This window comes from Mus musculus, chromosome 6 (assembly GCF_000001635.26).
Source record: "Mus musculus strain C57BL/6J chromosome 6, GRCm38.p6 C57BL/6J".
Classification (NCBI taxonomy): Eukaryota; Metazoa; Chordata; class Mammalia; order Rodentia; family Muridae; genus Mus; species Mus musculus.
In genome coordinates this window covers 128,362,979-128,385,759 of record NC_000072.6, presented here as the reverse complement: position 1 = coordinate 128,385,759, position 22,781 = coordinate 128,362,979, and the positions used below count along the sequence as shown (strand labels likewise).

The window sequence follows — 22,781 nt, the reverse complement described above, 5'->3', positions numbered from 1 at the left end:
CAGGTTATACCTCTCTCGCTTTGAAGAGACAACCCTGTGCGTTTAACATTTCGGGTTCCTAGGGCTCTGTGACCTACACCTTTCACCTTGAGGACCTAATTCATTCCACTCTTGCCCTGCTGAGGAATGGCTCCCTTCCTCAGGCCCAATTCTCCTGTCTCCTGCCCCATCTGCCATCAAATTCTGCAGGGGAACGTAGAAGCAGCATTAGAACGACCTAAACAGTTGTGTCTGGTCTCAGTCCAGACATCTGAGAGTCCACGGAGGAGATGGCCATGAAGTTAAATCTTTGCCTGAGACGTTTAATGACCCCTAACCAATCTTAGTGTCATTGTGAATGTTCTAAGAATAGAGACAACTTATTTTTTTCTTCTATATGATAGGAATTGAACTTAGGACTTCACCCTTGTTAGACAAGTGCTCTACCTCTGAGCTATATCCCCAGCCTGCAATTCCTTGCTCACATTTCTTACCACACCCACACCCCACACACCACTCACCACTCTATTCTTAAGAGCTGGAACCTACGGGTATTCTAGCTGCCTTGCCCTCTCACCCTGCCCCAATTCTCCCACACCATGATGAGTCTTCCAAGAAAAACACAGAACAATTCTAGCTTCAGTAATGTCTCCAGAAGCCTGATACAGAGATGGCATGAGGCTAGAGGATGGTTGAAAGGTTGTTCTGTAGGCCCAGAGTCCTCAGTCTCCTGGGGTCTCTTGCTGAAGAAGGCTAGGCTGAAAATCCTAAAGCCCACCATGGTCTTCTCTTTCAGACATATCCAGGTCTCCTTTTTCTCTTTCCCTCTGGTGTTTTAGCAGGTCGTGCCTTGGATAGGTAGTGGACAGGTAGGGCAAGCCGGTCTTTTATCAGGGCTTGGTAGTCCTTCACAAGGTCTTTGCTCAGGGGCACCGTGGGCAGCCGAGCCAGTTTCAGGACCTTTTCCTGGTAATGAGGCTGATGATTTGGGCAGGGCCAGCTCTTGCAGATGTTATTGGGAATTGGGTTGGGTAGGAACTGGAGGCCCCAAGGCACAAGCCTTCCACCAGTAGATATGTACTGGTACCTGTTGGGAAAATGGTTCAGAAACAACAAAAGTCAAGGGAGGGAGCCAGGCATGGTGGCTAGAAGGAGAGATGATGATTTCTACCAGCTATTCGGGAATCAGGCTGCATGCCACACGGACATTTTAACATGAGCCACAGTGTCTAGCTGAACACCTCTCATCCTTTGCACAATTGTATAGAAAACACCTGATTTTTTTTAATTTGCTTTTTTGTTACATATTTTATTCTATTAGTTTTGCTATTTTAGGTGTGTGAATGTCTTGCCGGAGTGTAACTACTTGTTAGCATGATTATCAGTGGAAGTCATTAGAGGGAGTGAGATCCCTCAGACGAGACTTTCAGATGACTGTGAGCTGCCATGTAGGTGCTGGGCATTGAACTCCAGTGCCCTTAACTGCTGAGCCATCTCCCCAGCCCCTCACCTAGATTCTTTTTATATCTCTGTGTAGTGCTGGGGATCGAACCCAGGACCCAACCTGTGTGTGCGTGGTCAGCACTCCACCACCGAGCTACACCTTAACCCAGTTATCCACTCTTTGCTTTCTTCATCCTTCTCTCCATCTCAGTATGTGGTCCATGCTGGTCTCCATCTTGACATCTTCTTGCTCCACCTTCACAGTGCTGGGATCACAGGTTTCTACCACCCTCCCTGACTCTATTTCAGGGTTCTGTCTAGATTCCAGATGTTCGTCACATCTCCCCTGTTCTACTAATGCAGTGTATACAGGAAGACCGCCGAACTCAGCGAAGCGTAGCAGATGACTTCCTCTTCCTCGCTGGCCTGTAGTATTAAATTGAACAGTAGCACATTGACTTAAAAACAAAACAACAACCCTGTTGAATAGTAGCAGATTTTCTGTGCTTCAACAGGCTTTGTGCTCAGCAGATAACCCTGGTTGCTGCTTCGAGCCTCTTGCATGGTAGGCAAGAAACTGTATGCCTGTGATTTAAAAAAAAAAAAAAATCACAGGGATGTAGCCCAGCTGTAGAAACCTTACCAAACACGTATCTGAGCTTGAGTTTCTATCCAGAGTCTTAGGGATTGACATAGACTCTCATACAGCCCAGATCATGCCCAGTTTATGTGGGGCAAAGCACTGAACCTAGGACCTCACGCATGCTTGGTAAGCACTCTGCCAACTAACTGATCCTATGCATCTACCCACCCTCTTTTCTGAAAGAGGGTCTCATGTAGCCCAGGCTGGCCTCAAACTTACTATGCAGCCATGATATGATAGCCGTGAACTCCTGATCCGCTCGCCTTGGTCTCTCCTAAGTGCCAGAATATAGGCATGCGCCACCATGTCTTACACAATTGTGACTCTTTCTGAAGATGCCTGTATGACACACGCTAGACACCATGTATGGACAGCAGAGAAAGCCAGGGTCCCCAAGGTGACTCACCTCAAAAAATTGCTAGCCTCTGGTACCATATTTTAAAAATTATATGTAGATATGCACACGTTTGTATGGTACATGCGTGTGGTGTGTGCATATGAGTGTGCAGGTGCTGGTGCGGAGGCTAGAAAAAGCCACCAGTGCCCTGCTCCTTCACTTTCTGCCTTTCTCTCTTGAGACAGAGTCTCTCACTGAGTCTGGAACATAACATTTCCTTGAGGCTTCCTCGAGGCTAACTGACCAGTGAGTTCCCAGAATCTGCCAGTCTCCATCGTCCAATGATGGGGTTGCAAGCGTGCGTGGCTGTACCCAGCTTTTTCTACACAGGGGCTGAGGAGTCAGGCTTGGGTCCTTGTCCTTTCACAGCAAGTGCTCACCCCCTGAGCCCTGTGCACATGAGTGCCTGTGTGTGCACTGGAGGTGGGACCTGGCCTTGCACATGCTAAAGGCCCCCTGAGCTGCACTCCCATGCTTCGCTGGTTTGGTTAGTTGATTTTAACTGAAAATCTCTAGATGTGGTGCACGCACCTTTAATTCTAGCACTGTGAGTTCCAGGCTAGCCAAGGCTAGAGACCCTATTTCAAAAAAAAAAAAAAATTCTCTTAGGGCCAAAGGGATGGCTCAGTAGTCAAAAGAGCTTAGTGTTCTATCAGAAAAGCAGAGTTCAGATCCCAGCATCTATGTCAGGGGCTCACAAAACCCTGTAACTCCAGCTCCAAGGGATCCAATGTCCCTTTTTGGCCTCCATGAGCATCTGTTAACCACGCCCCCCCCCCCCCATGAGGGATAGGCATGAGAAGAACTGTACAATTCCCAAACCATCCCTTCTAATGTCTCTCTGCTGGGACCACTCTAGCTGAGCCTGGATGGTTCAAACCCCTCCCCTGTAACCTTCTGAAAGCCTTCTAGCCTTCCAGCCTTAGCCCTGGTTTCTGTTTCAAATCGAGGGTGGAGGGGGACACTCTAGCCCATAATAGTCCTGCCTGCCCAAGAATTTCTGCAACATCAAATTTCTAATGTTTGCCTTTCTTTCTTTCTTTCTTTCTTTCTTTCTTTCTTTCTTTCTTTCTTTCTTTCTTTCTTTCTTTCTTTCTCTCTCTCTCTCTCTCTCTCTCTCTCTCTCTCTCTCTCTCTCTCTCTTTTTTTTCTTTTTTTTTTTTTGGTTTTTCGAGGCAGGGTTTCTCTGTATAGCCCTGGCTGTCCTGGAACTCACTCTGTAGACCAGGCTGGCCTCAAACTCGGAAATCCACCTGCCTCTGCCTCCCGGGTGCTGGGACTAAAGGCGTGCGCCACCACGCCTGGCTCTCTAATGTTTTTCTTATCATATATTATACAGAAGGGATTTCATTGTATTCCACTCCTGTATATAATGTATTTGGATGACATTCACTCTCAAGACCCTTTCTTGTCCTCCTTTTCTAGGGGTCCCCTTCCTCCCAACCAAGGAGCACGACCCAGTGTCTTTCATCAGGATTAGAGATGCACAAGCTCCTAAGCAGTGGCCTCGAAGGAGATCTCTTTCCTCCAGGAACCATCAGCTTGATGGCACCTCGTGCATCCACCCTCCTCTCCTCCCTGACAAGATAACACTTAGCTTTGGTTCAATTTCTTTCTCCCATCTTTCTTTTCTCTGTGGATGATAGACCCCAGAGCCCTGAGCATGTAAGCAGGTATCGCCCCACCAAGCTGCACTCTAACCTCCTGGTGCAGATCTGTTCCATACCGACAACCATTTCATCCTCACCCAGTGAGGCAAGTGTTTATGATCCTCCTTTAATGACTGAGCCTGGAGAAACCAAACCACGTGTATCTGAATGATAATCTTGGGACTTCATTCTGACCCCAGGTTTCATTTCTGCTTTCTCTGTTAACAATGAACTTTAAGGGTCAGATGTGGTGGCACATGCCTGCCCACCACTTGGGAAGTGAAGGCAGGAGAATCATGAGTTAAAGGCCAGTTGTGGTTACATGAGACTCCAGCTTTAAAAAAGGGATTTACTGGAGGGGGGGTAATACTCTTGTGCCTCAGGAATGTAATACCTTCTGTATTCTCCTTGTTAGAGAGGAAGAGAGAGAGAGAGAGAGAGAGAGAGAGAGAGAGAGAGAGGGAGGGAGGGAGGGAGGGAGGGAGGGAGGGAGGGAGGGAGGGAGGAAGGAAGGAAGGAAGGAAGGAAGGAAGGAAGGAAGGAAGGAAGGAAGGAAGGGAGGGAGGGAGAGGGCTGGAGAGATGGCTCAGTGGTTAAGAGCACTGACTGCTCTTCCAGAGGTCCTAAGTTCCAATTCCCAGAAACCACATGGTGGCTCCCAACCATCTGTAATGGGGTCTGATGCCCTCTTCTGGTGAGTCTGAAGACAACTACAGTGTACTCATATAAAGAAAAATAAACAAATCTTTAAAAACAAAAGAAAGAGTGAGAGAGAGGAAGGAAGGAAGGAAGGAAGGAAGGAAGGAAGGAAGGAAGGAAGGAAGGAGGGAGGGAAAGGGTTGGAGCGAGAGGGCTGTGGTTAAGAGCACTGGATACAGGCTCACTTCCTGGGCTGTGGTTAAGAGCACTGGATACAGGCTCACTTCCTAGCACCCACATGCTGCTTTCAATGGTCTGAAACTCCAGTTCCAGAGGACCCAACAGCCTTTTCTGACTTTCTCATGTACTAGGTAGGCATGCTTGTGCTGTACAGACATGCATACAGGCAAAGCACCCATACACATAATTGATTTAAAAACTTAAAAAAGAAGAAAAAAAAAAAGGTAGGCAGCCATGATGGTATGCATATGCAATCCTAGCACTCAAGAGGCTGAGGCAGGAGAATTGCCAATCAAGGCCAGCCTAGACTAAATGTGAGATACTGCCTCAATGAAACAAAAGAAATGTAATAATGACACACACCCTCTCTCACACATACATTTTGGGTGCTTTGCAGGTTCAGTATGGTTTTGGTAGCTGTCTCTATCTTTTGAAAGCAGGGATTAAATTACACTTCTCAGCATCCCCAGGCTAAGCAGATGTTAAATTCAGAGTACCCTCTCTCCATTTATAGTTAAACAATAAAGGGACTTTCCACTGGCTATTCTTCCTATGTCCACAGCATGTGGTCAGCTACTTTCAGGAAGCAGTCGGGAGTGTGCCCTCCACGGCAGAACACTTGCAAAGCATTTGCAAGGCCATGGGTTCCTGCCATACAAAAGAAAACGGCACAGGTAGCCACGAGTGGGAAAGTTGGAGAAGCAAATTAGATACCAGAAACAGGACCGGGGAGAGGAGGGAGGGGGCACAGGCACGTGGGCAGAATCACTGCCTGAGAAGGGGTGAGCTTACTTCTTGAAGTTTGGCGGAGGTAGGATGTTGCCATTGGCATCGAGGGGAGGGGCCCTTAGTTCGCTCCTCAGCTTGAGTTTCTCCACTTCCTTCAGCTCCTTCACTGTTCTTACGATTATCTGCTTCCTTCTTTTCAAGTCCACGACTATGGGGCTAGCACTGATGAAGGACAGGAAGCTGTGTGGGCCCATCCAGGAGGGCGGAGGGATGCCAGGCTGCGCAGCAGGGAGACGGTGGGCATTGGCGTGAGTCAAATGGCGCCAGACGTTACTGTCATAGGGTACGTCCGGTCTGGTGGGAAAGGTAGCAGGCAAACGTCCCACATCAAGCCACGTGTGAAAGCCCCAGGTGTGCTCGGCTGCATCCTTACTAGGATAGAGTACCTGGTGACGCACCTTAGACTTCAACTCTGTGCATGGTGGCTGCTTCAGGGCCAGCTTGTGGTAGTCTTGTAGGGTGAAGCCCGGGAACTCCTTGGTCTCTTTGGGGAGGAGGAACTCACGCTGAGTCCAAGTCTGATAGATTGGGGAGGATTCTTTGGCATGGATCATCTAGGGAGACATGAAAGGGAGCCTAGAATGGCTGTGCCAGCAGAGAACAGGATATGGCAGAGGTGCTCTGCTTTCTCTCAGGTTCAAGCTGCCAGTGTCCTCCACCCCAGGCCTCATCAGGATTAGATGGTCCCCACAGAGAAGCATCTCTCCATTCCCACTCTATCAGGAATGTGTGTGCACACATGTACATTCCTGTGGGCACATGTATATGCATGTAATCTATATGTGTATGCATGTATATGTGTGGAAGTCAGGAGACGGCTTTGGATGTGGCTCCTCATCGGCCATCCACCTTGTTTAGTTTTGTTGAGACAGGGCATCTCTGAGAAATACTCATGTGGCTACATTGGCTGGCCACGGAGCCTCAAGAATCTACCTCTCCTTACCCCAGTCCCCAGCCCTGCGATTGTGTTACTATGCTAAACCTTAAAAGAAACTTACTTATAAAAATATTTTATTTTATGAGTGTTTTGCTTGCAAAATATGTGTGTGTACCGTGTGTAGTAACCTCAGAGATCCGAATCCAGGGAATCCAGTGGAGTTAAAGATAGTTGTGAGCTGCCCTGTGAGTACAGGGAATCCAATCTAGGTCCTCTGCAAGAGCAGCAAATGCTCTTAATCACTGAGCCACTTTTCTAGCCCTATGCAAAGGTTCGTTCTATGAGTTCTCAGGACTCAACTTTGTTCCTTATGCTTGCTTAGCAAGTACTTACAAACTGAATTGTCTCTCAACGCTGTGAGCTTGACGGGTTGGGTTCTAGGATCCGTAGGATGCGAGCCTCTGGCACACGTGAAAGGGACTACCTGGGCTAGGTTAACTGAGGTGGAAAGAGCTGGTGCCACCATGCTGTAGGCAGGGGTCTTAAACTGAATAAAAAGCAGAAAGCAAGTTGAGCACTAGCCTCCTCTCTGATTCCTGTCTACAATGTGAACACCGGCCTTAGGCTCTCGCCATGACACTATAGTCCTGAACTGTGAGCCCAAATAAGCCTTTCTTCCCTTTGCTTTGCTTTCGAGGTACTGAGTTTCAATGAGGCAGGTAATTGCACAATCCAGAACCTACTGTACTATCCTTCAAGAGTTCCACAGACTTATCAAATCTCGTTCTCCACTGATCACATTTTGGCTTTGATTGCCCATTCTCTCAACTTTCACATCATATACATACATAGGTGTGAGTGTGTGATGTGACTTGCTTATGTGTATGCCTGTGCACCACATGCCTAGTGCCAAAGGAGGCCAGGAAAAGGCATGAGATCCCCTGGAATTGATGTTAAGAGATGGCTATGAACAACCATGTAGGTAGGTGCTGGGACGTCTCTCGCCCTGACTTGCTTAAACATTTTAATGTTTAATTTACTCAGTGTGTGTGTCTGGGGGGTGGGGTGGAGTGTGGGAAGGTCAGAAGACAACTTACAGAAGCCACTCCTCTTACCACTTCTGGAGAAGTGAACTTGGGATCAGCTTTGGTGGCAAATGTCCTTGCTCTGGATTATCAACTTTCACTCTTCACCACTCACCTCCATTCCGATGTCCTCTTATGTGTCCCTGTAGACACATCGAGCCTAGGGGATGACCCATGCTGGCCATTCTAGAAGCCTACTGTTTTAGTCAGGGTTTCTATTCCTGCACAAACATCATGACCAAGAAGCACTTGGAGAGGAAAGGGTTTATTCGGCTTACACTTCCGCATTGCTGTTCATCACCAAAGAAGTCAGGACTGGAACTCAAGCAGGTCAGGAAGCAGGAGCTGATGCAGAGGCCATGGAGGGATGTTCTTTACTGGCTTGCTCAGTCTGCTCTCTTATAGAACCAAGACTACCAGCCCAGAGATGGTACCACCCACAAGGGGCCTTTCCCCCTTGATCACTAATTGAGAAAATGCCTTACAGTTGGATCTCATGGAGGCATTTCCTCAACTGAAGCTCCCTTTTCTGTGATAACTCCAGCTGTGTCAAGTTGACACAAAACTAGCCAGTACACCTACCTTCCCCGTTCCTGGTCCTAGAGACACCTTAGGCAATTTCCCAAAAGGAGGGCTAGTTGCCTTTCCATGCCAGAGTCCACTTATTACCTGTGCTGTCATGGGCATCTTCCGTCATTTCTCAATAAAGGTCAGTTGGTCTACAAAGAATCTAGAATTTCCTTACCTTTTCTGTGCCCTCTTCCCTACACCCCCATGAGCAAATATCCAAATTCTGCTATGGTTTGTGTCAGTGTCCCTCAAAAGGCTTGTCCTTTGTAAAAGGCTTGGTTCCAGTCTGAGGACCGACTGGGAGGCAGTTAGGTTGAGGGCTTAGTGGAAGTTAGGCCACTGGGAACATGCTCTTAAGGGGGACAGTGGGACCCTCGATCCTTCCTGTCTCTTTCCACACTCTTCTTCCATGTGCTGCCTCACAGGTCTAGAGCAGCAGGGCCAAATGACCACACACAGGAGCCCAGGTGACCCTGTCTTCTTTTGAGTTACCACGAGTATCTTGTCACAGCAGTAGAAAACTGACAAGTCCCTATGTCACATGTGGAAAGACTCTGCTGCAGTAAGGAATTCACACAAGGTCTCAACTGAGTAGAGTTCGGGTTTAAGCTGTGTTCAAACTCAGTGTACTTAGCTATATGAAACACGGCGAAGAGCTTGTTCATAGTCAGCCCAGGACAGAAATGTCCCTCCCTCTCAGCCTCTCTAGGGCGTTCCTCACTCCAATACCCCCACCAGTTTCTTCGGTACCATCCCCAAGTCTTACTTCTTAAAATCAGAAACCCTAGTGCGTGTGTAAACACACACATGTCATAGCATGCATGTGGAGGCCCGAGGACAGCTTGTAGGAGCCTGTTCTTCCACCGTGTGCATTCTAGAGCTGGAACTCAGGCTGTCAGGTGCAGCAACTGATCTCAGCACCCGAGTCGGCTCAGTGGCCGCCTGCATGTTTGTTCTCTCTCTCCTTCCTCCCGGTTTTGTGAGGCGAGGTCTCACATGTACCCCTGTGGAGCAGGCTGGAGAATGCTAAAATGAAAGGCATGCCACGCTGGACCGAATTCCCTAAGTCTTCTACAAGAGGAGAGGTCTGTGAGCTAACACAAACATGCCTAGTCTATCCCAGGCATGACAGTAAGTGCTTGTAACTCCAGTTAGGAGGCAGCACTCCACAGGGTTGGCAATAACCTGGTCCAGCTGTGCATTTCAACCAGCGCTATATAGGGAGGCTCTGTCTCAAAATTAAACAAACAAAACCAAAACTGGTCATACTGGCACAGATTTATACTGCCAGCCCTTGAGAAGGTTGAGACAGAGATACTGCAGGCTGATAGTATCAAGCTAGCCCGAGCTACATAACAAGACTGCCTCAACAAAACGAAAAGCCCTAAAATCTGAAAATGTATCACAAATGCTAAAAAAATATCCACCCACCCACCCTGGGCAAAGGCATGGCGTCTCAAAGTGGAAAATTCCACATTTGACCTTTGTGATGAGCCTCAGTCAAATCATAGACATCCTAAAAATGCTGCATGCATTAAATCACCTCCAGGCTGTGTACGAGGTACATATGAAACAAAGGAATTTTATATTAAGTTTGGGGTCCTTGCCCAACATAGTTTGACATACATACACATACTCCAAAATCCAAAAGTAAATCCCAAAGCTAAGCACATTTCTGATCCCAAGTCCTTTAGATAAGGCCTCTTCAACCTGTTGCCCAGGCTTCTCCTTTCTGTTCTGAGCTCCAACTTAGGGTACCACAGGATGAAAGCAGAAACTGGCTTATGTACCAGAGACTACTGCTCAGGACAACCTGAAAGGCTGGCTGCGTTGTTGGGCCCCACTCTACCTTCAGGAAAGGCTCCCTGGTACGAGATACTTGGCTCAGGCTTGACTTTTGGAGGGATGTTTTCTTCGGGATGTTGGCCATTCTTCCTCTGAGCCACAGAGCCAGGAGAGGCGGCTTTGGAGGAAAGCCCTTTCTGGTACCATTGTTTGCTGCTAGGGTTGCTATGGTGATGCTTCCTGACTGGTGCTGCTGGGAGGAGGCCCTTGCCTGTCCTGGGAGGCTCCTCAGTCCCTGATGCTTTTCGCTGTCAGTTCTGGTTACAAACTTGGTAACAGGAGCTGCTGAGCGAGAGCCTTGCCTGGGAAGGCTCAGGAGCAGGAAGGGGGCTGGCTCCTGGGCTTGGAGCTGGGATAGAGGTGGTAATGAGACACCTACAACAGTTTCGGCTTTCAGGCCTGAATACTGAATGGAATGGGAGGGAATTGGAGGACTATAACTGCTGTTGTTACCAAGGGATCAACAAGGACCTAAGTCAGAGTCTGGTCCCATGGAACAAGGTCTGGGGTGGCAAGGAAGAGGTGGGCAGGGCAGGGAACAGTGGGAACTGGACTCTGTTGGCAGGATCTCATGTAGCATAGAGGGCTGATCCTCCAGCCTCTACCTCTCAAAGGCTGAGATTATAGATATGAATCATCGCAACAGACAAAGCTGGCAACCTCAGAGTCCAAGAAGGGTGCGGGAGAGAGCATCTGTGGAAGGCCCATGCAGCAGGGGCAGGCCTTGCCCATCACCCCCAGGCTCCACCTCTCGCTCAATTCCAAGACCAGTGCCACGGGCTTTATTTAGTAGGTAGTTACAGTAGTGTTGTTCTGTAGCTTGTAGAGTGGGGTCTAGGGTGGTTTTTTGCAAAGCTCAGGAGCAAGCTAAGGAAGCCAGGCAAGTGAGGGGTCACTTTCTCCTTCTCAGGCCTCAGCCTGAGATCTCAGTGGTAGACTCCCTGGCATGATTGGGAACACTATCAGAGAAACACCTAATAGGACTCCTGTGAGTACCCATGCTTTTGCTTCAGGCACACCCATCTCCCTACACCCGAATCCAATAGGCTTTCACAGCAGGATTTCTTCATGCAGTACCACTGACTTGGAGACTTGGGGAGCTGCGAGGAAAGGGCAGTAAGCAGGATCCTGGCACGGCAACCTGTATCTCTAGAAGCCTATAGCAGAACCCACAGTGTGGAGAGACTGCACTGCAGGTCCTTCCCCCAGAGGCCACAAGCAGAAGCAAAGTGCAACCCCGTCCCTCTCCCCATCCTGGCCATCTCTGGATAATGAGCTAAGGAAATACGCTTACATTTATAGTTACAGGACAACTTGGGGAGCTGACACCATTTATAAGGGTTACCCTGCCAGGAGCACCGAGTGACTAATGGGCACTTCCTGGTCCTCATGGCTCGTCACACCCACTTCACTTGCCAGCAGGGAGTGGAGGACTCGGACTCTGGGGGATCCTACTGCTTGCATAGGTCCTGGTGTGGCTTAGATGCGGCTATCATCTTGACATAATTAGGTCAAAGGGCACAGCTCAGCCCTTGCCTGCTAGCTTCCCTCAGACGGCTTGGGGTACCCTGAGCCACACAAGTGCCAGGATAGCAGGCGGCTTGAGTGGCAGGGGCAAGGCCTTGCCTCTATCGCAGCTAAGGGATGAACTGAGACCAGTTGATGTTGTCAGGGCCCAGAGGGTCCTCCTCCAGGCCAGGGAAACTGATGTCTAGAAGGATCTTGCTGAGGCTATCATTCATTGTGTCCAGGACAAGGCCTTCTGTGAGAGAACGGTTGGCTGAAAGGCTGGGAATCTGCAGCTCGGGGGAGCCAGGCTTGGGGCCTTCCACATGTGGTGGTGGAGGGCTGCCGAAGGGGTCAGAGGCCAGGTCAAAGGGCTCTGAGTTGAGGAGCTCCCGGGGCGAGTCAAAGAGAGGACCACTTTTCAAAGGGGTGGTATTCAGCTCCATCAACCCCAGTGAGTCAGGCAGAAGGCCAAAGGCACCCTGGGGGGTTCGTACTGGGCTGAAATCTAACCCCCCAACTTTGGCTGGAGGTGTGAGCCTCCAGGACTCAGGGTCTCTAGAGAGCACAGACTTGCTAGGAGTGGAGGAGACAGGCAATGTCTCCTTGATGGGGGTCTTGAAAGGTCCTCCCTCTTCCTGAGGGCAGCTGAGGTGGGGTGCAGGCTCGGAAGACTCCGCCAGGAGCTCCACGGCTGGCCGAAATGTGCTGGAGTCCTCTGAGAAGAACAGGTCAGGCTCATCCAGACAGGGGGGCTGAAGGTGCTGTTTCCTCCGGGATCGGCTCACCTCCCTTTTCTCTCTTCGCTTAGTCACCAGCATTTCTGAGACACAGCGCGTTGGGGACTTGAGCCCACAGTAGGACTTCTTGGGCTTTGGGGTAGGAGAGCAGGAAGAATCTTCCCAGGAGTTGGATAGCTCCTCTTTGAGCGATGCACACGGAGAGGGCCACTCTTCCAAGGGAGGGCTCTCCACTTTGATAGGCCTCTCTAAGTGTGCTATGTCCTCCTCAGGCTGCATTTCTTCTTCCTTAATGGACTGAATAGGAAGTAAAGGCAACAGCCCTTCCCCTCCAAGCAGGGGTTTCTCCTCCTTCGGTGGTTCTGTGGCAGGAAGCGGGGCTATTCCTTCACTGGATAGCAACACCTTGGGTGCAATGCGGACTCGCTTGCTATGACGGGCGAGCTCTGAGCTCATAAGCGATGCTGCCAGAGGCAAGGGAACCTTCACTGAGGGCTGTAACACCAGGGACTGGTTCACTGGGAACTGGATGGGCACCAGGTATGAGCTAACCCGAGGGAGCAGAGGCTTCATCTTTCGCCCTAGGAGGAAGCAGGAGAGATCAGAGGTAGGCAATGCTAGGGGTCTACTACTTCCCACTCCAGGGGCACTGCTCAACTGTGAACTCAAACTCCCTCTGAGTTAGAGACATAACCTGAAGATAGGCCCCAGAACCAGGATTGGACGGGTCTGAGACCCGCCCCCCCATACTCACGTGCGCCCAGTGGGATTTCAGTTTTGATGGTCACATTTCTATGGAGCTCAGGATTGGGTCGTTTCTGCTGCTGCTTATTGGGAGAGAAAGAAACCTGGACTAGTAAGGTAAGGGGAGAGGTATAACCCCACCAGCCTGAGCTGGTGCAGAAACTTTCCTGGCCTAAAAACCCAGAAAGAAAAGCTGGTTTGAATGAAGGATGCAGGTAGCACAATCTATGAAGCCATGCTGAGGGGAAGGTGGACAACAGACAAATGGGGGAGGGCAGGACAATGTACGCCTGTCCCGTGGTACTCACCACCCCCAGGAAAATGCGGTTAACTATCTGAGAGACAGAGACAAGCCGCGCTGAGAGAACAGGCTGCTGCTACTGCCTGCAGGGCCCATGCCACGCACCTGTCCTTGCGATGGCAGACCTTGCACTGCCCACTTTGCTCTGCTCGGCACACCTCTGTGGTACTGTGTTCAGGGTTAGCAGTCACAGGGCCAAACACAGACCCCTCCCCACGTCACAGCGTCTGCCCACTAAAGCCATGCTGAGCAGTGAAGGGAAATAAGGCCAAGCCCCGAGCCAGAGGAAAAGAACCTTACTGATTCCAAGTGCTCGGGCGATTGTGGAGACCCTGGTTCCAGTGGCTGGTGGCGGCCAGGCATCGAGGGAGAGAAATGAAATGAAGTTACCACAAATGTGGTCGATCTACTCAGACTAGGAAGAAACCTACTGTCCAGGGGACACCATGGAGAATGTTTCCCTTCCAGAAGAACAGACAGGACAGCAACAACATCCTATGGGTACCTAGCAGCTCTCAAAACAACAACTTTCTTCCTGACAACATGTTCTCATGGCTCCATTTTTAGTCTCTAGACTTAAAGAAGGGCTTCTTCGGAGCAAGGCTGAAAATACAGATTTCAAAGCTGGAGAGATAGGTCAGTGGGCAAGAGAGCTTGCTGCACCAAGCCTAAGGACCTGAGTTCAGATCCCGGGACCTACATTAATAAACGCATCTATAACCCCAGACCTATGAAGGTGGGGGTGGAGACAGGTGGGTTGCAGGGGTTTGCTGACCCCAATGTAGCTCCAGGTTCCACAAGAGAGCCATCCCAAGGAAATAAAGAGAGAGATAGAGAAGGACACCCAAGGTCTTGCTCTGGCCTCTACACTCATACACAGATGCCCTGCCCTGCCACACCAAATTACTAGGCCTATCCCAGATTCACCAATCAGAACCCCAAGTAAGAGACCTGGAAGCTGTATTGTAACAAGTGTCCACACTAAATAGAGGAGTTAGAGAAAGACTCCACTATTTAGACCAGAACAGTTTTCTTTACTCTCTGGTCTAGGGCAAGGACTGTCACTTGGTATCTGTCGGCTGGCTGTTCAGGGCATTACGCAAGTCATGAATTGGGAGACTGGCTTCTAGCTTTCCCTCAGTCAGAGAGCGTCAGGAGTGAGGCTGCTTCTTTACAGAAGGCTCAGTAATCCCCAACTGGCTCTCCAGATGAAACAAGGACACTCACCTTAAACACTTGGTCCAATGTCAAGTAGCGATTGGCACTTGGGTGAATGGTCCAGAAGGAGACCTTGCCATTGGCAGATGTCTCTCGAACAAACATGTCATGGAGAGAAAGGTTGTGACGAATAGAGTTCTGAAAGAGACAGATACGCAGTCATCAGTTCAGTTAGCTTTGGAAACATTGCTCTCGGAGTGAGCTGGGAAAGGCCAGGGCATCTCCTACTACTCTTAACAGAGATATGCCACACTGCAGAGCTAACCTCAGCCATACACCCAAGGAGATAAAGATTCCTAACACACCCCAATTAGTGACCAACAAAACAACAAAAACCAGATGGCCTATGTCCGGGCCCTGAAGGTCTTAGGTGGGAGCCTCCCTCTCTACCCCTGCTCTCTATCACGGCCAAGGCTCAGGTGAAGAGAACACTAAACAGGATCTTTACACCCGCAACGCTTGCCTCATCACCTGTGTGGGAAATGAGGCAGGCTAAGCCAGGCAGCCAAGAACCCCGTGGTTTCTAGAAGTGCATCATGCTCTTTGGCATCAGGAGAGAGAGAACACTCTATCCACCGCACAGTCCATAGAGAAACACTAAAGGCTCAAGAGCAGCAGCAGGACAAGCCATCCGTATGCCTGGCCATGGTGGTGTGCCCATATGTGTGGAACGCAGGAAGGTGAAGCAGGAAGATACAGTAACGGAGCAAGATCCTATCTCAGAGACTGGACTGTGCCAATCTGAGGATCAGATACAATGGAAGCACTGCTACCTGTGGCCTGAGTTTCTGGTAGGCCTGGTGTCAACATTGCAGACATGCAGCACAGGACAGGCAGCAGAGAGGACACAAGGTCACATGCTGGTTCAAGGTCAGTCTTTCTGGCAAACCCCACTTCAAAGCCGGGCTCTAGTGCACGGCAGGGAAGAACTCTGCCACTGAGCTCCAGCCTGACAAAGTCCATTTCTATCCAAGCTTTTCAATGAAAGGGATTGAAAAGTGGGTACCTGCTGCCATCCTGCGCTCAGTCCCAGAACTCCCATCAAGAGAAATAACTCCAGCAAGCTGTCCTCTGATCTTTGCATGCTCACATAATACACACACCCCTTGTCCCACGAGCATATAAGTAAGCGAAGCATGCGAGCATGGGCGCGCGCATGCGCGCGCGCACACACACGCGCACACACACGCACACACACACGCGCGCGCGCACACACACACACACACACACACACACACACACACACACACACACACACACACACACACACTGTGTGATTCTGACAAAGACTCTGTCTTAGAATTCCCATGCATCAGATGAAAACCAAGACACAACTTGCCCAGGGGTCAGGGTGGCCATACCCTTGCAGTCCCATCTACTCCCAAGGTTGAAACAGGAAGTTTATATGTCTGAGGTCAGCTTAGAGCATGAATTGAGACTGTCTCAAAACAAGAAAGAAAAGGAGAAGGCCACGTCCACTTGATGTTACAGGACATTAATCTCGGGGCCACTGGCTCACCGCTCCTTTGCTGTCTCTCATTAGGACACAACCTAAAGCATCATGAGAAACAGACCAGAATGGCCTTGACATTGGCTATGGACAGAGTACCTTCCAGCCTGGCTTGGCAATGTGCTTAAAGTAAGGGAAGTGGTCCTCAATCCAAGTGTAGATGTCCTTCAAGGTCATGCGCTTTCTCTCAGTGCTGTTGATGGCAAACTGTATCATGGCCATATAAGAGTAGGGTGGCCTCTCAGACACAGAGTCCTGCCAAGATGTTGACACTCCTGAGGGCTCCTCAACCTGTAGGGTGAGAGAAGCCAAAGGGAAAGAGAAGAGAGAATGACAGGGAAGTTTACGAGACCCACTCCCCACCCCAGACCCATTGAGAACATCCTCCAGAACTTCCTACCTGACCCTTTAATAGACAGCTCTTCACGTGGTGACCCCGAACCATGAAACTGCCTTCGTTGCTAGTTCATAACTGTACCTTTGCTACTGTGACAGTTCTAATGTAAATATCTGATATTCAGGATACTTAACATGCAACCCCAAAGAGGTCATGACCCACAGGTTGAAAAATCACTGCTCTAGGGGATAACAGAAACAAACTCATTTGAGACCATTATTTTGTAATGGAATTAAAGTTTAATTAGTTTGTCTGGGCCCCAACCAATTAGGAACGGATTCCCTTCCATCCTTTTCCTCAAAGTAAATTGCCTGGGAAGCCTGAGGCTGGGGCATGGCTCAGTCTGATGGGGTGCTTGCCCGATCGATATGCATGAAGGCCTGGGTTTGATCTCCAGCACCACATAAGGAAAAACGGGTCATGGTGGCATATATCTGTACTTTCTGCACTGGAGGAGTTGAGGCAGGACGAGCAAGAGTTTAAGGTCACCCTCAGCTAGTCTTTTCTAAGCTATCCCAGGTTACATAAGATCCTATTTCAAAAGCAAAAACCAAATGAGGTCTCTTCCAGTAGATTCTCTAGCTGGGATCCGCACAATAATTTGTATGAATTTTCAGACTTGCAGGTCAAAGGACTTAGGTCTGAGATCCACATGTAGTCCTGATGAGACGTAAGGCCCACCTTGTCTCAGTGTAGGTATAGAAGAAACTGTCAAAATTGTGGGAAAATGCTTACAAAAGACACACTTGGACGAGTCTTAGACAAAGATCTGATCATTCAGTTTAAAAATTTGAGATATAGTTTTACAAGTCCAGATATATGTTTAAATATATAGTTTAATTAATACAAATAACATTCCTATAGAATTTACTTTGCTATTAATATAACAGTGTATCTCCTAATAAAACTGTTGTGTTAACGATGCTACATTCGATTTGTACTGCTGGGAAGCCACTTTAAAAGTCCAAGTGGCTTCTTTAACCGCGACTCTTCATCATTTCCTGAATATTTACAAAGGGCCACTAAACCCAGTACTAGAGAAATACAAAGCCAGGATTATGCCTTTAATGAACAACGATGGGGAAAGTGAGAGGTCCCAGACAGTAAAGTCACTCAGAAGTCATCGAGGAGGCTGTGGTGGCACATATAATCCTAGTTACTCAGGGGCAGAGGCAGGAGGGCCCAAGCAAGGTCAGTGTTAGCTAGACCCTGCTTCAAAGTAAAACTAAAAAGGGCTGGAAATGTAGCTTAGTAGTACCCTGTCTCACTTGAATCAGGGTTTCTCTGTGTAGCCCTGGCTGTCACGGAGCTCACTCTGCAGACCAGGCCTGCCACTGCCTCCCTTAAAGGCGGGCATCACCACCACCGCCCTGGTGGCACATAGTCTTATGTAGTATTTGGCTTTGGGTTCACTCTCCAATACCTCCAAAAGAACAATATTTAAAAGAAACATTATGATCGGGTAGTGGTGGCGCTCACCTTTAATTCCAGTACTTGGGAGGCAGAGGCAGGTGGATTTCTAAGTTCGAGGCCAGCCTGGTCTACAGAGTGAGTTCCAGGACAGCCAGGGCTACACAGAGAAACCTTGTCTGGAAAAGTCAAAACAAAACAAAGAAACATTACATAGAAAAGCCTTAAGTAGTGCTAACAGAACTTGGATGTTGTTCCAGTAGCTCCTTGCTCCATTTCTTGTCTTAGAAATTCCCTGTTTTAGTTCCGTCTTCCCGAATGAGTGACAGAATAGCTCACCTTAACCCGATTCTGCTCCAGGTGACAATTCTCCTTCTCTTCCAGTTCCTGCTTAACGCTGCAGGGGCCCAGCCCGTCAGAACTCATCTTTCCAAGCCACTGGATATTGGTTAAGCTGTTGTCCAGCGTGCAGCCTGCCGCCTCACCACCAGCTAGAGGGAAAATAACCCAAGGCTCCATTAGCAGCCTCTTCAGATGCCCGGCAGCTCTACCAAAATCAATGGCTGGGAATAACCCCTCTAAGACCTGTACTCTAAGGGACAGGGAACGAATGCATGGTAAATCGTTGTGGCTCTAAGTTATTCTGCTCCACTATGGACTTCAGGAGACATTTATGAATAACAAATTGCCTTTCAATGAGCCAGAAGGGACCGTAGGCATCTGTAAAAGCAAATTTTGGAGAACTACACAAAAAAGTCACTTTTCTTCCCTGGGCTTCAGTTTATTACTTGAAAATGGAAACTCAATTCTTTACAGGAGTGAATAAGAATGGCCCACATAGGGGGGCTGGCGAGATGGCTCAGTGGTTAAGAGCGCCGACTGCTCTTCCGAAGGTCCGGAGTTCAAATCCCAGCAACCACATGGTGGCTCACAACCATCCATAACGAAATCTGATGCCCTCTTCTGGAGTGTCTGAAGACAGCTACAGTGTACTTACATATAATAAAATAAATTTAAAAAAATAAAAAGAATGGCCCACATAGGCACATATTTGAACGCTTAGTCACCAGTGAGTGATATTTAAAGTATGAGAAGTATTAGGGCGTGTGGCATTGTTAGAGGAAGTGCGCCAGTGGGGGTGGGGGCTTTGGGGTTTCAAAAGCCCATGCCAGGCCCAGGGTCTCTCTGCCTCTCTTGGCCCAGATCAGGATGTAACTCTCAGCTACTGCTCCAGTGCCTGCCTGCCTGCCGCCATGCTTCCTACCATGTTGATAATGGACTAAACCTCTGGAAGTGTAAGCAAAAGATGCTTTCTGTTATAAGAGTTGCTTTGGTCATGGTGTGTCTTTAGAGTAACAGAACAGTCACCAAGACACATGTCAACACAAAGAATGAACCAACCAACCAACCAACCCTTTTCCAACATAAAGAGAGCATAGTAATGCTACATTAAGGGGCCAAAAACCAAAAGCCTTCACCTAGAACCTGTCTACCAGACATCAGCATGACTGACTGAAGACCTTTCCAGTGATGAGAGAGGCCAACCTCCATACCCATCTGCCTGGCAGAGCACATACCATAGCTCTCCTGTCTTTGCCTTGGAGGGGCTCCAGGAGGCTTGGGAACAGGCACACCCTTAGCTGCTGGCTTCGGTCCCAACGTCTCCGTGATCACCTCTGCTCTCTTGGAATCCCGGCTGCTGTGGGCTTGAGGCTGGGAAGGGTGAGAGGAGGGCCCCCCAGAGCTGATGAGGATGAACCGGTTGGGCCCGCTGCTGCCGCTCTCCTTCCCTTTGGCAGTTAGCGCTGTGATGATGCTCTGGATATCAGCGTTGCTGGGGATGGCCACCACTTGTGTGTTGGGCGTGGTGGGGTGGTTGATAATCTTGATTCCGGCTGGAAATTTGCAAGAGCTGGACTCTGCCACCTCTTGGGAGGCCTGTGCTGGAGCAGGCTCCGGCTGGGCAGGGGACCTCTTTGCTTCTTCCTCTGATGTTTCACTCGGGGCATTCTGGACAGGAAGGGGCAGCCTCCGTCTTTTGAGAATCAGTGGCCGGCGGGGGCTGGTTCTCATCGTGAGGCTGTGCTTTCGCTCTCCATCGAGAATCGCAAGCTTTGACCCTGAGGAGGGCAAGGAGAAGCTGCCTGTCAGATCCGCTGGGCTGAGACAAACTGCATGAATGGCCAAAAGCAGAAGCTCAGAGGCCCAGGGGAATGCTGCCCGGACCTTGGTCAAACCCTCAGACAATAAGGGCAGAAGCTAGGTTTGATACACACTTGTATTCCCAGCACCTACAAGGTTCAAGGTCACCCTTAGCCAGACAGTGACTTCAAGGTCAGCCTGGACCACATGAGACCCTGTCTCAAAACAGACATACAAAATAAATAAAGCCCTATTACTGACCAAGGAAAGCTACCAGTTGCAGCAAACACTTCAAGATGGGAACCTGGGACTGGACTGGAGTCAGTGGTCCCCTGGAAGCTTAAGAACGTTTGGCCAGCGATAGAGTGCTTGCCTAGCAAGGCCCTAGGTTCAGTTCCCTGTACTATGAAAAGGCAAACAAACAAGACAAAGATGTGTGTGTGTGGGGGGGGGGGTGCTGGCAAGATGGCTCAGAGACTGAAACCATCAGCTGCTAAGCCCGGCCACCTGAATTCAATCCCCAGGACCACAATAGTGGGAAGAGAGAATCAGCCCCCGACCGGTTCCCTCCAACTTCCACATATACACTGTGGCATGTGGGTCAATCCTGCCCCCAGTAAAAATGTAAAAACATCTTTAACATCTTTTTAAACGTTTGGCCAAAGGAATACATGAGTCATCTACAAGAATGTGGAAATGCCTGCCATTGTGTACTAGAAGGCAAGTCACTTGCAATGACTGGGGAGAGGGATGAGAGACGATGGGTCGGGTGGACAGGAGGCTATTAGGAGTCCTGACAATACTTTTGATTCTGCAGTCCTTTCTGTGACAACGCCTTGGCCAGTTTACATCTTTGCAGGTCACAGGGTCAGTGCATACAGAGGCAGAGGCAGGAGGCCCTATTGCCACAACACTGGTGAGATCAACCACTAGTCTGCAAGATCCCAGACAAAAGGGGGGGACTTCCGTACTGATGGCTCACAGCAATGTGTGTAGACTGTGCAGTCTCATTTATTCCAAAGTTTTCAGTACTGTGACTGAACTCAGGGCTACACATACAGTAGGCAAGGACTCTACTCTACTCCTGAGCTATACCCTATGGCCCTTTTCCATCAGTCTCAAATAATGCAGGGGACCTTAAACTTCTGATTCTCCTGCCTCCACCTGTTAGAATCACAGGTGCAGCTACAATACCAGGTTTATGTGGTGGTAGGGATTGAACCCGGGGCCTTGTGAATGCTTGTAAGTGTTCTACAATAAAAACCCCAATCCTTTTGAATTGGGAAAAAAAAAAAAAGATTTTCAAGAGCTTCCATTAACCACTGAGCCATCTCCCCAGCCCCATTACATTAATTTTTTTTTTAAAGTGTGTTTTTCTTCTTTCAAAATTTGCAAAGCATTTGCACAATGATATTTTGGTACCTGAAAGTAACTATATTTTAGTGGGATTTTTTTGTTTTTTGTTTTGTTTTGTTTTGTTTTTGAGACAGGGTTTCTCTGTGTAGCCCTGGTTGGTCTGCAACTCAGAAATCTGCCTGCCTCTGCCTCCCAAGTGCTGGGATTAAAGGCATGCGCCACCACTGCCTGGCAATATTTTAGTTTTGTGAGTATAATACTCTATATACCTTGATCTTCTGCTTCAAAAGTAAGATTGTAATACTGATCTCCTTCATACTAAGATGTGCCATCATTAATAAGCTTAAGGTGGCTTTTATATTTGAGACAGAATCGCCTGTAGTCCAGGCTGGCTTTGAACTGCTGAGCCTCTGGCCTCTAATTTTCTAGTTGCTGAGATTACAGTCACTCACCACTATGCCTGGCTATGCTAAAGTGGTTTTGAAACGCTAAGGAAGGAAGTCTTTAGAAAAAGCATTCCTATGGATTTTTTTATAGGTAGATAGAATAATTTATCATTAAGTTAAATCCTGTCACTTTTGCAATCCTGTGAGAAACAGAGAAAGCAGCTGTCGCTTTAGGACACCTGCCAAAGAAGGGATTACACTCTTTTGACGTTTGCCAGCTGCTTAAGAGTTCTCAGGTCCCTTCCACCCTGCAGCTCTCTTCATACTCCGTTCTCTCGACCTTCAAATCTCAGTTTTCGTTTTCCTTCCCATTGCACCCCACCCCAATCAGATGTTAGACACCCCCCCCCACCACCACAGGGGCTCTCTTTGACCAGCCTTTCCCTAACACTCCCAATATCTTCTAGCGGAAGGAGACTTGCAGAGCCACCCCACGACCCCATTATTCTCCACACTCAACAGGGAACCTTGCAACCAACACTCAGCCAGGATCCCGCCCTGCAGCGGTGGAGGCGGAGGCAGGGTTGACTGCAAATGCAGACTCCGAGGGCAGGCCTGTTCCCAGGGTCCGGGGATGCTCGGAGAACACGGCGGCGGCAAGGCCGAGGCCGGAGGCTCAGACCTTCTTCCCGGCGGTGCCCAACACCCCCTCGCGCCCCACAGCCCCGGCAGTGCCGACTCCGAGCCCTCCCTGGACCCGGCCGCACCCCACTCACCTCACAGGCCGCGTCTGCTCCACGCGGGGCCGAGCCGGGCCCGGGCGGCGGGTCCCGGCGGGACGGCCGGGGTGGGAGCCCGGGGCGGGGTGACGGGGGAGCCCGGGCCGGGGGTGGGTCCCGCAGCGCCGCTTTCAGT

The 22,781-nt window shown here is 49.4% G+C and overlaps 2 protein-coding genes across 2 annotated transcripts; both read right to left on the bottom strand.

The window, feature by feature from the left end:
- Nucleotides 1–615: 615 nt before the first annotated feature.
- Nucleotides 616–10,250, bottom strand: Tex52 (testis expressed 52). The gene is made up of 3 exons (NM_027697.1): nucleotides 10,161–10,250; nucleotides 5,783–6,333; nucleotides 616–1,066 (listed from the first exon to the last, which is right to left on the bottom strand). The coding sequence occupies exons 1-3, from the start codon at nucleotides 10,239–10,241 to the stop codon at nucleotides 772–774; spliced, it is 927 nt and encodes a 308-aa protein (NP_081973.1). The 5' UTR covers nucleotides 10,242–10,250; the 3' UTR covers nucleotides 616–771.
- Nucleotides 9,874–22,766, bottom strand: Foxm1 (forkhead box M1). Its single transcript, NM_008021.4, has 8 exons — nucleotides 22,643–22,766; nucleotides 19,560–20,102; nucleotides 18,322–18,473; nucleotides 16,275–16,466; nucleotides 14,675–14,803; nucleotides 13,748–13,792; nucleotides 13,157–13,226; nucleotides 9,874–12,983 (listed from the first exon to the last, which is right to left on the bottom strand). The coding sequence occupies exons 2-8, from the start codon at nucleotides 20,053–20,055 to the stop codon at nucleotides 11,794–11,796; spliced, it is 2,274 nt and encodes a 757-aa protein (NP_032047.4). The 5' UTR covers nucleotides 20,056–20,102; nucleotides 22,643–22,766; the 3' UTR covers nucleotides 9,874–11,793.
- Nucleotides 22,767–22,781: the final 15 nt, after the last annotated feature.